Consider the following 16,386-nt stretch of genomic DNA (forward strand, 5'->3'; position numbering starts at 1 on the left):
TATGTATGAGAAACCAGACGCAGGACTGGTGTGAATGAGATTAATGTGTTTTCAATGGGACAAAATCATCCCTTGACTTGGCTTCTAGATTTAAGGAGGTGGAGCTTCATTTTTCTAATATTAGTAAGTAAAAAAAAGCTGAAATAAACATCTCCAATCATCTCAGATCAACTCCTACATGTGTCCAGTCACACTTGTGCTTCTTCTGCACTTGGATTAAATTATTATGATTTGTTTGTGAACACTTTTCCCTGTGACAAATGTATACTTACATGAGTCAACTTGAAGTCGACACAGGCAGAATAAGTAATGATAGGCTTGATTAAAATCAGTAAAACCAGCGTTTGCTTATGAACCAGAAAGCTGCTTTTATTCCACAGTTAAAGAACAAAACGGGTTGATCTCAAAACACCGTCAACTTTGGAAATTTGCTTTTTTATTTTTGACATCTCATTGCAGGCCAGGAAAACATACCCATCCATTAAAATGTGCCCCTTTTTCTGTTACACAAAAACAAATTTAAAAGAACAGTATTCACCTCGTCAGTGAAGCTTTTCCTCAGTGTCTTACAACATCATTGACCAAAAGTCCAATCATGGTGATATTTAAAATCCAATCCTGCAGGCTGAGAAAGAAAAAAAAGACTGGTGCCTTGAGAAGTGATGTGTATGATAAATATATATATATATTTTCTTTCACAGAATTAAGACATGTATTTTTAAGACAAAAATGACGGAACCAAGTTTGAATCGTGCCCTTGTGAAGACCAACAACAACAACAACCGCCTGTGCACACGTAGTGCGAAGAGGACACGCAGCCTGGCTTCAGCATGGCAACATGCACACAAACACACACTGTTCAGCTCCAAACACCCCGGCAGATTAAAATCAAGAATACAACCAAATAAACAGTACAAGTAGCCACTAAAGGCAAAGAGAAAATTTAGATCACTGGCACTTCCTTGTCATTATGAATACCTGCTGAACCGAAAAAATACAGGGGGGTAAAAAAAGGGTGACACAATGAACTCCGGTGACCCCAAAAAATTAAAATTAAAAAATTCACACTTTCACTGACACTGGCTCAGATGAAGCGACTGCAGGTAACCTGTAGATGAGATGTGAAAAGTTGGTGTTGACATGCTTTTTCCCTCCCAGGACACCTATACTGTGCCTATGTAAACATACACTGAAAATTATGTACATAATGTGTGTGTTTTTGTGTGTGTGTTGCCTCTGAATGGGGACAGTCAGCCCCTCTAACTGCCCACCCTCTTGTGCAGCAGTGGACCCGTTGATCTACTCTGGATGTGTGTGTGTGTGTGTGTGTGTGTGTGTGTGTGTGTGTGTGTGTGTGTATGTAAAAGAGAGAGAGAGAAAGAGAGAGAAAGAGAGACAGAGAGAGAGAGAGAGGGGTGAGCAGGTGTGGTCCAGGGCCGGGAAAGGAGCATCCAATTCAGCCACAAGACGTATTTACAACACTGCTCACCACAAAGGAAGAACACTGAGGAGGAGGAAGAGGAAGAAGAGGAGGAGGAGGAGGAGTGCTAAGTAGAAGAAGGGACGACCACAGGGACTGAAGATTGACATCCCCCTTGTGGAAATACAGTGTCACTGTCACTTCTTTTTTTTTTCTTCTTATATTTTTTTAAAGTTTAGTTTTTATTTTTTCTTCTTTTTTTTAAACAGATGTTGCAGCCCACCTCTTTGGTAATCTCTTGGGTGATTTTTAAATTAGCCAAAAACTGACTGATTATATACTAACATACATACTTTATGCAAATTAGATAATAAACATATTCTGCTGCTTTTGGGAGTTTCGGACATGTAGTTGTTTTTTTTTCTATTGTTTTAAAAACAAAGCACCAGTCGTGTGTTAAACAGCATTCAGTATCAATAACAGGCTACTTTCAAATTCATCCTGGAGCTACCTGCTGCTCGGACACCCACACCGCTGGCTCTTAACGCTGCTTATTCACTGAAGAGTTTCAATCCAAAATGAGAATCACTGAATCACTCTTTACATAATAACCAAAAATAAAAGTTGTTATTAAAAACTGAGTCAAAATCTGAGTCAGTTTTTAAAAGGTTTGCCTACAAAACATCAACATTTCTGAGGATGGAGTCACCTTAATTTTCTATAATGTCATATAAAGAACAATTTTACTTTTTAAAGCTGCCCTTACTAATTTCTTTTGTATTCACAATAAAACAAATGACTGTGTGTAATGTGAAAGGTGTTGGTAGTAGTAATGAACCTACAGAGAATTATCAGTTACAGCTTTACAATAACTTTTAGACTCTTTTAGCTCATTGTTGTTATATTTGGGCAGTGAGCTTCTTGGGCAGCTGTTTGCACTCAAAAAGCTCCATAAAACCTGCTGTAGGAATTTTGGGCTATATAACTAAAACTGACTTGACACTGTGCTCTACCTGCCCAACACCTAATGATAGATGGACAAAAACACGACTCTAAATCACTGCTAATGTTGCTCAGAGTCTCCTGGATGTGTGCACAGGCAACTTTAAAGAGACCCAAAGTGAATCAGGAACTATTTTCTTCTGTTCCGTAAAAGAAGAAATCATATTCATACATCTATAATGGCACAAATGACTTGATATTGGAATATAACTTTACTCCACAGTGTTTTTTGTGGTAACTTTTTATGTGGATTTATTCTTTATTCTATCTTTTTCCCGTTAAAGGGATTTTAGGGAGGATTTTTTTTTTCTTATTTGAATTGAGAGTCAACAGATAGAGGATGTTGTGTTGCTCTACAGATTGTAAAGGCCCCCTGAGGCAAATTTTTGATTTGTGATACTGGGTTATACAAATAAGAATGGACTTGACACACATTTATTTGGATATATGTGATACTTAAATGCTTTTTCCTGAAAGAGCTACAGAAGCTAGTGGAGCGGCACCTTATAAGGAAGTGATGTCAAGTCCTTGGCTCTCGATAAGGTGATATTATGTTTCTCGGTTTGTTTTGCTGCCCCCAAGTGGCCAAAAAAATAAGAAGCTTTCTGCACCATTTTAAAAAGAAACTCTTCAGTTTGTTGTTGCTGCAGAAGCAAAGAGCTGTTCGGTGTGGGCAGATGCAGCAAACACCTCTCCCTCCACAGGCACTCTGTTCAGTCCATAGCAACACCTTTAGTATTGGCCTTTTGCACATGAACAAGTAGAAGTCTCCATTAATAGAACTATACAGCAAAGTGCATGGAAGGAACAGTACAAAAATACCTCTGAATTTATCTCTGCAGCAACACGTTTTTTTTCTTTCTTTTTTTTGTGTGTGTTTTTTTTGTTTTTTTGGATTTCTGATTGAAAAGGTGAAAACTCGAGTGAGACCAAGATATCAGTAAATAAAATACAATGTCATACTTTTACCTAGGCAAGATACATAACTCTTAGAAATGTGAAGACATCGTTCCAGTATATAGTTTGACCCCCCCACCCCTTCCCTTCCCTCCCCTCCCCTACCCTACCCTCCCCCCTTTAAGCCACAGCAATCCTCTGTTGTTAGAAGCAGAAGGTGATCATCACATTTAAACAAATATTCAAAATATACAGAAAATATGGAAATATATTATATATAGATACGTATAGAGTACGGAAGTAATGTTCAGGGCAGTTTGACCATGTTCACTGTGTCCGCCTCTTCCTCCTAGCCTGTTTGAATGGTGATTCTTCTGCCAATATGAACTGTCACTGTCGCTCCTCTTCTTCTTCCTGTTCGCTTGTGTGATTTCTGAGAACTGCAGTGCTCCTTAGGAAACTATGTAAATAAAAATAAATACTATGAATCCATCCCACTGTCACTCAACAACATATTTCCATTTACGATATAATCTTTTGTTATTCCTTAACGTAGATCAGAAAATAGTTCTTTGATTCCTCTTTTTGTGTGTGTGTGTCTGTGTGTATATGTGTGTTTTTTGTTTTATTTATTTTTTGCATTTTTATCCCCAAAATACTTTTTAAAAAAAGTCATTCTCGTCAGATGTTGAGAAAAATATAGACCTCTGATTAACTCAACTCTCTCCGGATATAAGACTGCAGTCTCATCCAGTGGAATGCAGGACCACCCCTCGGCATCTTCTGGACTCGGTGGTAACCCAATCCCAACTGTAAGCACACTCGCATGAGCTCAGGATGGCTGTCTGATAGCCAAGCCTGTCGGCACTAGAGGGCAGGATACACACCTCCAAGTATCCTTACAGAAGGGGTTGAGGGAGAGAGAGAGGGAGAGGGAGGGAGGTGTCTGGGAAAATCCCGATTTTACCTCTCCTGTCCTTTCATACCTTACAAGACTGACCCGAATTCCACAGTGAAAATTCACTCTTTTACCTCTGAAGTTGTACTTTAAACCCCTGTATGTTTGTATTCTCTCACGCTCCAGTCTTTCCTCTTTAGAAGCCCTCTATATGACAGTAGGCCTCCAGACTGGAGAAGAGGATGTAAAGGAACCAGAGGCCGAACAAGAAGGCTGACGTGGCCAGTCTGTGTCCCCGGGGCCCGCCCAGTTCTCCTCCGATGTGGGCCCGGCGCCGATAAAGCAGCACCGAGACGGCCAGGAAGGCGAAGATGGTGAAGAGAGTGACAGAGAAGGCCAGCGAGCCGGCTTCCACCACAAACGGCTTCCCCTTCATGTGCCAGTAGATGGCCGCCACCGACCAGGCCATGCCGATTCCCAGGAAGACGTTGACGGCGTTACTGCCGGTCACATTCCCAATAGCCGCGTCTGCGTAGGTGTCCTGAACTGCTGATACCTTACTGGCAAAGGTGTCTGTGGAGAGAGATGATTCATTACTTTAGTTTAATGTTTAAAACCATTAAAAAATTAACTTTAAATGTAAGCACACAGGTTCAATCGTGACTTAAAACCGCAGTTTCACAATATAATCTCAATTTTAGATTCAGCTTTTCTTTTAAAGCTTTAAACCATATCCGACTTCAGTGGATGGAGTTTGCTCTGCTGTCCTCATGTGACCTCAGTTTGGTTTATCAGTCACATGATAACAGGTTGTATTTCAGTCATGTGACAACAGCTGGTCACATGTGGGAAAAGGATCATAACAATTTGATCTGTTAATGTTGATTTGATTTAATTTGGCTTCCTGGATCTTTCTCGGGTCATCTACCAATTCCTGAGCAATCTCCACCTGCTGATGAAGTCCATGAAATGCAGCTGAAAGCTCCAGAAAAAGCGTGCCACAATCACTTAAAATTTAACACATAAAGGGTTTAACCATCAAACTATCAATTCATCAGTCATTCACAGTGATACCTTACAATTTCTGTTAACATAGAATCTGTGTAAACCTTTTGGGAAAATGGCTGCAGGCCACCTTCACTTGTATTTACACAAAATGAATTCCAATATCATCACTTATACAGTCAATTGAGCTCATTAAAAGGAGTTATGTGTCTGGTTTCACTTGTTGATGAAGTGCTGCGAATATGAAATGTAAAGAAAAGTTAACAATGAGGGAAACCATTTTGGAGTAACACTCCTGATTTTGTGCTTTTTGCATTCTGCCAATATTGCGTGAATCCAATACAAGTGACATTTTTCACTATTAGGGTCAATGTGTGCCAAAGTAAAGACTGCATCTCCCATAATTCCTGTTATCTTTCACCTCATCTCTAAATATTTTAGTCACCTTAAGAAGATTAACTTGCAGGAGGTGATTCACCATATTTTCGATTTCCTGCCAGTTTCTCAGTAAGTAAAGTGTTGTGTGAAGGTCAGCAGTCTTCCGTGCACTGGTCTTATTTGTTCACAATATTTTATATCTTTTTTCCCCCCAAAATGAATGCAGTAATGATTTATTAATGTTGCACATAAGACCTTTAATAATAAAAATGCTGACACAGTCAAAGTTTTTGGTGACATATTGTTCCCGCCGGGTGAAAATGTCAATTTAGAGGAAATAAGAATATCAGCCATCTTGATGACAAAGCATGTTCGCTGCTTGAAAGGGTCTCAAAAGCTCATGAAGCCTCAGTCTATATCAGAGCCATATAATCCATCAACTGACATTAAAAAAAACTTTAATAAACAAAATTGTGTTACATATCAGGAACATAAATGTATTGAAGTGCCCATACTAGTGTTTTACCACTTACCTGGCACAGATGTACCAATCGCCACAAAAACCACAGCAGTGACCGAGTCCTTGAGGCCTATGGTGCAGCCAAAGTGAGACGCCAGGTCGCCGATGACGGCCGTGAGGAGGCCGATGATGAAGATGGAGATGATGAAACAGGCCCAACCGTTCATGTAGTCCGTGGGAGGGACGCAAGCAAACAGGACCTTCCAGAAGACAGTGAGGAAGTGCATGACGTAGTCGAAACAGGACGGCAGCCGTTCCTCTCCTGTGTCCTCTTCGTCCTCATCTTCTGGTTAGAAGTGGGGGCCGAGCGGGGGGTGGGGGGTGAGGAGAGGTGGGGTGGGGTGCACGGCGGGTGTGTGAGAGGGGGTGAAAGGTGGGATAGATTTAAGCATAATGGGATGACAGGAGAGAAGGGAGCAGCAGAGAGGACGAAGAGATAGCAGAATATTTGGACATAGATAAAGAGAGAGGGGGCGAGGCAGAGGCAGAGGGGAGGGGGGGGGGTAAATATTAAGAAAAGAGGCAAGAGAGCAAGAAAGACCGAGAGATAGAAGATGAAGAAGCAGGAGAGATATGACAGCGAAAGAAAAAAAGAAAGACAGATGAAGCAGAAAGTTGAGAGAGAGCAGAGAGGGTAAGGAGCCAAAGAGTTGGAAAACGGTGGCGAGATAAAGGATCAATACGGGAGATAAGGGATGACAGAGGGGGGGAGGAAAAGAACAACATTCACTTAAAATGGCACTCTGGCTTATTTTTCAGTGTGAGGCATCATATTACTTCAGCCTGAGGTTGCTGTTATGTATATTTAATATTAAATGTGCTACAAATACTAGATTAATAACTGCCACAGGGCTTAACTCATTTTAATGTATTAAAAGAGCTGCATATTCTTGTCACTCAATAGATGGAGATAAAGTTTAGTAGATTTAATTTAGTTTGTAGGTTACAAACTTTAATTTATTTGTTAGTATACACTTTATTTAATAATGCAGACTCCACAGCAGGATTTCTAAAACTATTCTCTATTAGCTTCCTTTGTGGGTGAACAACTTTCATTTTTAGGTCGGACTAAGCTTGAGGCTTTTGGCTCAGTTTACATGTTAACTCTCAGTTTATTCCGCTCTTCTGGCAGACTTAACACATTGTGAACATTCCAGCTATTTGGTGAATTTGGTGCATCTGGTTGGCAGGATGTCCGAGTGGTTACAGGGCGATTTCCTGAAACCTAAAGGTCACAGACTCAGATTCAGTCACCACACCGGGCCTTTTGTTCTGTAAAAACAAGCTTGAGCGAGAAACTGAACCCTGCTCACTGTGAGCACCTCTGGATACAAGTATCATCTTAAAATGTAAGTATAAACGGTCACTCTCCTCAGATGGAGGTGCAGGGTGTCCTCTGTGTCCCCGCAGCTCACAGGAAACTCGCAACAGGAGCGACACTGCGCTGATTCAAAGTGTCAGGCCATGTGAGCTGCTGATGATGCTGATGCATTTTTCAGCCATGGTTGGATCATGAAAAAATAAAGAGTGCCACTGGATTAAATATTTCAGCACCAAAGTGACGAACCGAGGCCTTCACGGCGATTGTTACATGATGGCTGTGACTGCAGCAGGCAGAGAAGCAGCTGCACTGCAGGCTGCATGAAGATCTGATGCTGCTGCCGGCCTGACGTGATGGATGAGTTTTTTATTTGGTACATGAGATTATTCCAGAGCCTCGAGAGCTTTGCTTTCGGGAGGATTCCACTGATACAGGTTTTTGAAGGCTGTTACTGATGCCAATATTTTTAGGCTGAATACAGTGTTAGCCAGTATTTTTAGCTGACAGCATCTACTATCTTTAATTATATGCCAAAATATTCAGTTTTTCGCTTAGATCCAACCTTGTGACAGGATTAAAGGAACAGTTTGACATTTTTGGGAACTACGCTTATTTGTTTTCTTGCAGAGAGTTCAATTGAATGAGAAAGTGTGTCCAAACTTTTGACTGGCACTGTAGATTAGAAGATTGATGCGACTCCTTCACTGTCTATTAAATATGAACCTGCAGGAGATGATTAAGGTGTCAGTACACTTAATCAGAACTGCTGGTAGGACAAATGCCCCACACCTTTTTGACAATGGAAAAGAGTGAACTGTGTCTGACAATTTCTGTAACTTATCAAAACCATCACTCACAATCATGCAATGATTAGCTGGGTGTGTGGAGGAGAGAGTAAGTAACGTATTGAGTTTAGGGTTCTTTAAGGTGTTTACAACCAGGAATGCCTTCCAGGAGAGACTATCTGAAGATGTTGTGTCTCCTCCTTTTTCCTTCTAACATGCACATTGAACAAACTAGTTTTTTTCTAGCATAACCCAGTCTTTAGCTTAGCTTAACATAAAGACTGGAAGCAGGAAGGAACAGCTAGGCTGGCCCTGTCCTAAAAAATAGAAACATCCAACTGCCAGCACCTCCAAAACTTGTCTGTGAACACATTGTGCAAAGCTAAGCTAACAGCTAGCTGGCTTAACAGACAGATATGAGAGTGCCATAAATGATCTAATCTGACACTCAGCAAAGAAAGCAAATCAACTTTTTTAAATATAAATATCAAACTGCTCCTTTAAAGAGCTCAAACAGCCTTTATAATCTAAATAACACTGCAGGACAGTCTGGTCCATTTATTATAAAACTGTTATTTGTATGTTAAATTTAAAAATAGCACACAGTAAATGATAGATAAAGATAACCAATGAGATGTTTACATAAAGGCAGTAACACAAATAGCAAGTATTTAGGAAACAGGGCCATGAAGTCCATCTCAGCACTCCTAACTTCTCTCTCTCATACATATTTTAACGCAAAGTTATATTCTCAGTTGCTGATTTACATGAATAAAAGGAAAAAAACAAAAACTGCCCCGGGTGTTACTGTAGCACACTTAAATGCATAAAATAATGACTAACTGGATCAAAATGCTCCATCAGTTGCATAAATCTTTGAGTGCGGCCCCCTAGAGTCTGAGCAGGGAACACAATGGGCTTTCACAGTACAGTACCTGCACTGACTGTAATGGCCTCCATGAACTGGTCTCTCCAGGAGTTCGTCCCCACCACCAGTGCCAGGTTGGTCTTCTTGATCAGCTTGTCCACTGTGCTCTATATGAACACAAAAATATAAGTCAGTCTGTTATATTTATATACTGTAATGTACGGTTTAGTTTTTGCATCTAACCAAGAGAAATACATGAGCTCCACCACATGATGGCAGTGGCATCAAGTTCCAGTCGGCAGAAGCTTGTTTGATGCATGATAAAAACCACATAAAGGAACAAATACAGTGGGTGGGATGCATATGAACTAGATCTCTTTCAGAAATGTATCTTGGTTGTATGGGAAGCAAGTAACATTCCCTGAAATTAATTAGTGTGATGTATTATCTGCTTTCACTGCATGAAAAACACAGGCTCCAGTTGTAATGATGAAACATGTCAGGCGGCTCCGTTTGAAGATGAACCTTTCCCACCTTAAACTCGTACGATTCCTCAATAATGACTTCCAGCTTGGAGTGTTCCCCCAGCACCGGCTTTCCCATCTCGGCGATGCGCCTGGCTTCCTCATCGTCTGATGTCATCTTCCTGTCTGGCACATCTGAGCGGAGGAGAGGGCGAGAGGAGAGGAGAGAGCACAGTGAGAGCGATGGCAATCAAAATCAGAAGATGCTCAGCTGATTGTATTCGTTGTACTTCAAAGCGTACAAAACAAGACAACAGACGGTTGCCTCGCTGGTTACACTTTAAATGTATTCAGTTGTGTGTTATGTTCAGGCTTTACCTAGAGTCAAGATTAGTTTTATATGTGGTATTTAAGTCACATCTGTCACACTCAGTCAGCGCTAAATGAAAACTACAGGATTCACTGTCACCAAAAGCTTTCTTTGTGTCTTGCTGGTTTTCCAACATTTGTTATGTAAAGGTTAGACACACTCGCATGCTCAATCAATCAGAAAACAAACACTTGCATAGGCAAATATTGTGAGCAAATCTATTTCTTTTTTTATTTGTACCATTTCCCATGACTCTACTTTTATCCACAAGTTTACAAGGACTTTCAAAGTCCCGTTTAGGGACTCATAAATGTTGCATTTTAGACATGATATTGCACAAAACTTCTCTCGTAAAGATCTTTTGTTTCACCTAGAAATCCTAAGAAAATCCAGTTCACCTAGATAATATAGATTGTTTCAGTTTTTACAAGCCAGAATTGAGTGATTTCCAGCTCTAAAAGTTCACCCCATTACAACGGAGGTGAACGTTTATAATACCCAGACATTGTGGTGAGCAGTTTTGTACTTCCTTCTAAAGAAAAACCTGCATTAAGACTGTTCACAATGAGCTCAAATGCGTATTTTAAATCCTTTGAGCACCACAAATCAACTTCCATTGACTTCTATTGTATTCAGAAAGCTGTAAAATCTCAGAGACAGTTATCGCAAAATTGATAAAATAAAATATTTTCCTTCATGCTCTGCCTTTTCTGACTTCTTTTCTTTCTCTCCATCACTTCCACTTTTCATTTTCCACTGTCACCAAACCTGACCCATGATCCCTCTGACTGCATTCCTTGATGCTGTTCTTTAAATATCGCTGCAGTTCTGTTTTTCAGCGCTACTGTTCATAACTAATCACCACCATTGACCTCTATGATATCCATAGAGACTCAAGGCTTACATGAACCACCACATATAGACTCTCCTGTCTCCTATCATCATATGGGCCAACGCTTAATGAAGATGCTTCACGTTAATGGAAGCCAATCATCAAACATCTTTATCTGTTGCTAACCTCCATAAACACCGCTATGCACTTCCATTAAAAGTGAGAAAATGTTGTTTATTTTTTGTGGTTTGATAACACAATCCCAACTCAATGTCCACTTACTGACTTTTTCTAGTACTTTCAGCTATATATTACATGGTCTTCAACAGCAGATGGGAGTAGAGTATGTTCAGTTGCCATAGAGATGGACTGAACTTTAGTAGCTGTTATGATTTCATAGATGAAACAGTGTCAACAGATCCATCTCCTTGACAGCTGACTGTCCACTGATAAAAAAAAAACACAGTTGAAAGCTGGTGGACCTTGAGTTGGGATTATTTTTTTAAACTACTATTTAAAAGTCTGAGAACGAACTTTCATGCTATTGTTGTTTGTTATTGAATTATTTGTAATATTTGAGCTTTTACAACTAATGCTACATCAAAACAAATCAGAGTTGAGGTATGCTAATCAGATTAGGTGTTACAATAACAAATCAATTATTTTCAAGGCTTTCCAGTCACTGTCAAAAACCTTCCAGATCCCAAATTATTCCCAGAGTCCTGTGGAAACCCTTCGACCCTCCTATCAGTCATGTCCTGGTCGGCGCCGCTGTAGCAAAAGAGCCACAACGCTTCACAGAGCTCTTGGACGCATTGCACAGCAACAAGGTGCACCATAACATCAATTCTCTGCTGTTGAACTCAATCAAGAAGGAGCGGCTGTGCATCCAAAAGCCTCTCATCCTGTTCTGTCTGTGACACCCCCGCCGAGCCACCTGGTGCAGAGACCTTGTCATCTTTTATACGAGCCCCGAGTCCCAGCCTGCTGCTCTTTGCTGACAACACGCTTACCATTAAATATTAACATTGCCATTAAAGATCACAGCCAAGTCCCCTTGATAGGAGGGCGTGTCAACGAGCACACACACACACACAGAGGCATGCATAATATAGAGCATGAGAGCCTACACACACACACACACAGTCAACCAAATGCACACACTTTTTTAGCTAAATCAATTACACACCCAAGACAGTGTGTACCCTCAAGTCCTGACAGGATTTCTTTTGCTCATGTTTAAAATTTGATTATCCAGCCATTCCGCTACTCTGTGCTGCAACATTACATGACACGATTTCCATGACAAGAAAAGAAAAAACACACACACACACACACTCACACTCACACACACACAAAGGTAATTAAATTTCTAATTTCGGAACTGCAGGCTTTTATCTTGACGGTTATCAAGTGTTTGTACCTTGCTCTTGACTGGAGAACATAATTTATGGTTTTATGATTAATTAATCCGCTGATTAGTGTGCAAATCCATTGTTAAGAGCAGGAGAGAGCAGCAAAAGAGCATGTATTGTTTGTAGCAACTCTACACAATGACAGGTGAGGAGGCTAAAAGCATTTGGCAGGCAGTTTATTTATATCAAACCTCTCAGACCACGACTCAAAATCTTGATCAGCAGCAAAATAAACCGTCACCGCTTTGTCAATTTTTGGTTTCACGTCATGCACAGAAACAGATTCAGGGCCGATGAGAACTTTTAGTAGAGATGCTTAGAGGAGGAATGGAGGACTTACCAGCTAACAACCAGGCTGTGGAAGAGAGGCGAGAGGGAAGAGGAGGAGGAGGAGGATGATGATGAGGGGAAGGTGGAAAGTGTGGAGAAAACAGAAAAAGCGATGAGCAGCATGAATGGAGGAAACACAGATAAGCAAGAAAGCAGGTTAATAAGAAGGAGAGAAATGTAATGGCCTCAGAGAATGGCTGGGTATTGACCCTGAGGTGTAATATATATGGCACTGATCATTCGATTGGCTGAGGTAGTGGGAGGAATATGGTATTTTGTAGAGTTTTTATGGGCACAAGGGCAGAATCGAGGTTTATTAAGGGAAAAATGACCGATAGAAATCAAGAGATTGTGCTCTGAGAGCGTCAGCGATAAGCACATAAATTTAAAAGATGATTACTCCCAGCTCCTGTCAGATGATACAGAGAGTTTGGATGGTAATAATTACACATAAACCCTTATTTAACAATAATGGACTAATATACTGGATGCATTTGCAAGAACTTGGCCTTTTGAAATCTCTGCAAGCCAGCACTGATACTTTTCCTCTCTTTACAACTTGATTGCATAAATGAAACAGAACAAAGGTGAACAACAGGTAAACCAGACAACCACAAAAAGAGTACTAAACATGAAAATAAAATATACATAGTGCTTGCTCTTTACAAGAAATCATTTACCAGTCCATTTTCAATGAGATAAACTGTTATATGTCAGATGAGGATCAAGCCATAGACTAACAAATTCTCCTTTAAAACACGTGTTAATCTATGCATTAAAACCAGTCCATAGATGCTTAAGACATTACAACCAATTCATTATTGATGGCTATTGCACCCTCGCACGCACGTGTGCACACACACACACACACACACACACACACACACACACACACACACACACACACACACACACACACACACACACACACACACACACACACACACACACACTTTATAAAGAGTAGTACGCCACAATACTTTACTTTACCTTACTCTGAGCAAAAAGAAAAGACAAGAATGTCAAAATGTTTTTCAGGACATTGAAGAAGTTTTGTAATTCTCTGATTGTGTTTTTAGAGACTAGAAAACTGCTCTAAATGAATCCAGGTTTTCAGGGTTAGCCAGGACACATGAAATATTCATCTGGTTCTTGTTTTTACAATTTAAAACAACTATAACTGTAACTGCAAGATGAAGCAAAATAAAGTCAAAATGTGAGCGAATAAATCAAAAAATGTTATAAAAATCACATCATAAGGGTTGAAAGCTAAAAGTTTGTGGGATATATTCTGTATTATGGCAGTGTTGTTGCTGTCGATATGGAGGAGGTGAGGATGACGGGATTTTATTTGACAGCTTCATATATAAACAACAACAAAACGTGCTTCAGCCTGCCATGGAGAGCTGCCAGCCAGCCTAAAAGCCCTGTTAGCATGTTAGAGAGTTTTAATGTCCCGGGGAGAGCTGAACGCTTCAGCAGATATATAAAATTCAAGAAGAGGCAGTGATTGCTTGTAATATTTTAGAATCTTTATGAATTTTTGAAAACTTCCAGCTCGAATACAGAGCGCAGAAAAGATGGATCAGATATTGGCAGCGTCATTAAAAAAGGAAACTGGTAGCGGTTTCCACTTTATAAAGTCAATATTAGTCAAAGTTAAACACATTCATGCAGACATGCTCAACTCATTTCACTTTGACTCTTTTGTCATATTTCTTACATTCAATTTTCTACATTATTATTGGACTGATTATAACCCAATTTTCATACAATTATATTTAGTTTTTCTATTAAATGTTACAATTTTCTGTATATTTTTGCTGTTATATTTTATTTTTCATGGACATTTTTGTGTGCTTTGTGGTTTCTTTCCATTTTTTGAATTGATATTCTTGCAGTTTTAGAGATTTGGGATCTGGATTTGGGTGAGAAACTGTTTCTTTTTTCGTCCTACAAAGCCTGTTGAGACACTGCATGTGATATCGAGGTGTTAATATACTGTGAACTTGAAGTGTTTAAAAAGGTGTTGCTCAGTAGTAGTTTAATAAGCAAGAGAATATATTTCAACTCGTGAAATAAAATATGCTGGTGGTGAAATTTCCCTCATGCACATGCTCAGAAATATTAAGCCCCTTTTTCTCAGCATTTTGATTTGACTCTGCCTGATTGTTTATCTGCATGCTGTAGTCGCAGCAGCAGATCAGTGACACAGTGCAACACGCTCAGATGCCCTCGGCGAAGTGTAAACTGTAACTAAATGCTATGATTAAGAATAAAAAGAGGCTCAAAAAGTCATCCAGCAAGGCAGATAATTACACGACAGGATATGCCATAAGTGGATGAAGGGAGAGGAGAAAGCCTTCCCATGCCTTTCAGCCTCTCGAGATTCACGCTGACAACTCTTCCATTTGACGTCTTCATCATAATTTCTCCTTACAGTCACAAAACAAGGAGGAAATCTTCACAGTCTTTAAGAGATCAGAGGCGCTGAAGGACAAAATAGAGCCAAGCACGTCCTCCATGAATGGACCGGCTCCTTATGAAACCTCTTTCACTGAGACATGATACTAATTAACCTGTTTGTGTTCGAAAAGCAGCTTATCAACTTCCTAAATCAAATACAGTCCACAGTTAATCATCATTAGTAGCTATGCGCGTTAATTGCTGTGGGCAACTTGCTTCATTATCATTAGTACTGGGCGAGCCGTGCTGATCTGAAGCCAACCGTGGTGTAAAAGCCAGCTGTGGTGAGTCTGAGTGTCCAAACCTCAGTCGGTAATAACAGTATTGTCATTTAGTAAAGGAACACATACACATGCAGATATAGACCACACAAACAGGAACACATTAAGACACATGCATAAGAACACACATGTTAAGAAAAGATACACAAGCAAGCACAAATAATGTGCTAACAAACACAGGAGCTGCAACTAACAATGATCTTCAAGTGTGTGAGTACTTTTTCCAATTAAACGGTTAATTTTCGAGTCAACAAAGTAGGAAAAAAAAAGTTTTAAAAAGCAAATTTTATCAAACCAACAGCACACTTGAGAAGCTGAAACCAGTGACTGTTTTTGCTTGATAAATCACTTGTGAAAATTGCTGATTAAAGGTATCCCGTGGAGTTTTGACCTATACTAGTGCTAAGAAGCATTGCTTTGATTAGAAGGGTCTGTGTTTTGATTGTATCTTCAGCTACACTTACATGGGGACTGGTGAAAACAGCCCTATGTTAAAAAAAAAGAAGCATAATTTGTTGGTGGAGGCATGTTGTTTAAGGTCAGACATGAAACATTATCCAGGAGGTCTAGTTTGAGTGACAGATCCTGGAGTTTAAATGCTTACCAGACACCAAAATACCACTAAGCTCTTTATCAAATGATGAGAAATGCAATTACAATTCTGGAAAGTTTCAATGGCAGCAATCTTTTTATTTTGCATCACGATGACTGAGAAGTAAACAGTCAAAATACGGCCATGTTTAATTGGCTAGTGCAGCTTTTTGGATGGATCCTTCTGCCTCAACACTCGACCTACGCCAACACAGTAGTATCATCTAAATAAATATTGTCTGACTGAATGCAGGCTTACATGCCAACAAACATAGCAATGCATGGTCAAAAATAGTTAAGTATAAAAAATAAAAATTGGCATTCAACTGTTATAAATTTGAAATATTTTGAGGAAGGAAAGAACACACTAATTTTGAGAAGGCGCGATGGAGAGACGAGAGTAGCATGATTAGATGCATATTTGAAGACTTTGCTGTGTTCAGGATGTTTCAACTTGAGCAAAATGAATCTGCTGAATCTGCTGCCATAGACGTACAAAGATGAGAAGACAAAAAAGAAAGAGAGAGTAGCGGAAAATAACTT

At 39.8% G+C, this 16,386-nt stretch overlaps 1 protein-coding gene across 8 annotated transcripts in view; it reads right to left on the minus strand.

The window, feature by feature from the left end:
- Positions 1-4,413: 4,413 nt before the first annotated feature.
- slc8a3 (solute carrier family 8 member 3) overlaps positions 4,414-16,386 on the minus strand; it is a 107,439-nt gene continuing 95,466 nt past the window's right edge. For 4 of the 8 annotated variants that reach the window (XM_062440102.1, XM_062440103.1, XM_062440109.1 and 1 more), the window contains 4 exons: positions 9,629-9,753; positions 9,162-9,261; positions 6,134-6,406; positions 4,414-4,790 (listed from right to left, as the gene is read on the minus strand). In XM_062440102.1, the coding sequence (XP_062296086.1) occupies positions 4,414-4,790; positions 6,134-6,406; positions 9,162-9,261; positions 9,629-9,753 (875 nt within the window). Of the gene's footprint in view, positions 4,791-6,133; positions 6,407-9,161; positions 9,262-9,628; positions 9,754-12,961; positions 12,990-15,649; positions 15,668-16,386 lie in introns of all 8 variants that reach the window. The other 4 variants (XM_062440106.1, XM_062440108.1, XM_062440104.1 and 1 more) reach the window with 3 other exon arrangements.

The sequence above is a fragment of the Scomber scombrus genome, chromosome 19, assembly GCF_963691925.1.
Source record: "Scomber scombrus chromosome 19, fScoSco1.1, whole genome shotgun sequence".
Taxonomy (NCBI): Eukaryota; Metazoa; Chordata; class Actinopteri; order Scombriformes; family Scombridae; genus Scomber; species Scomber scombrus.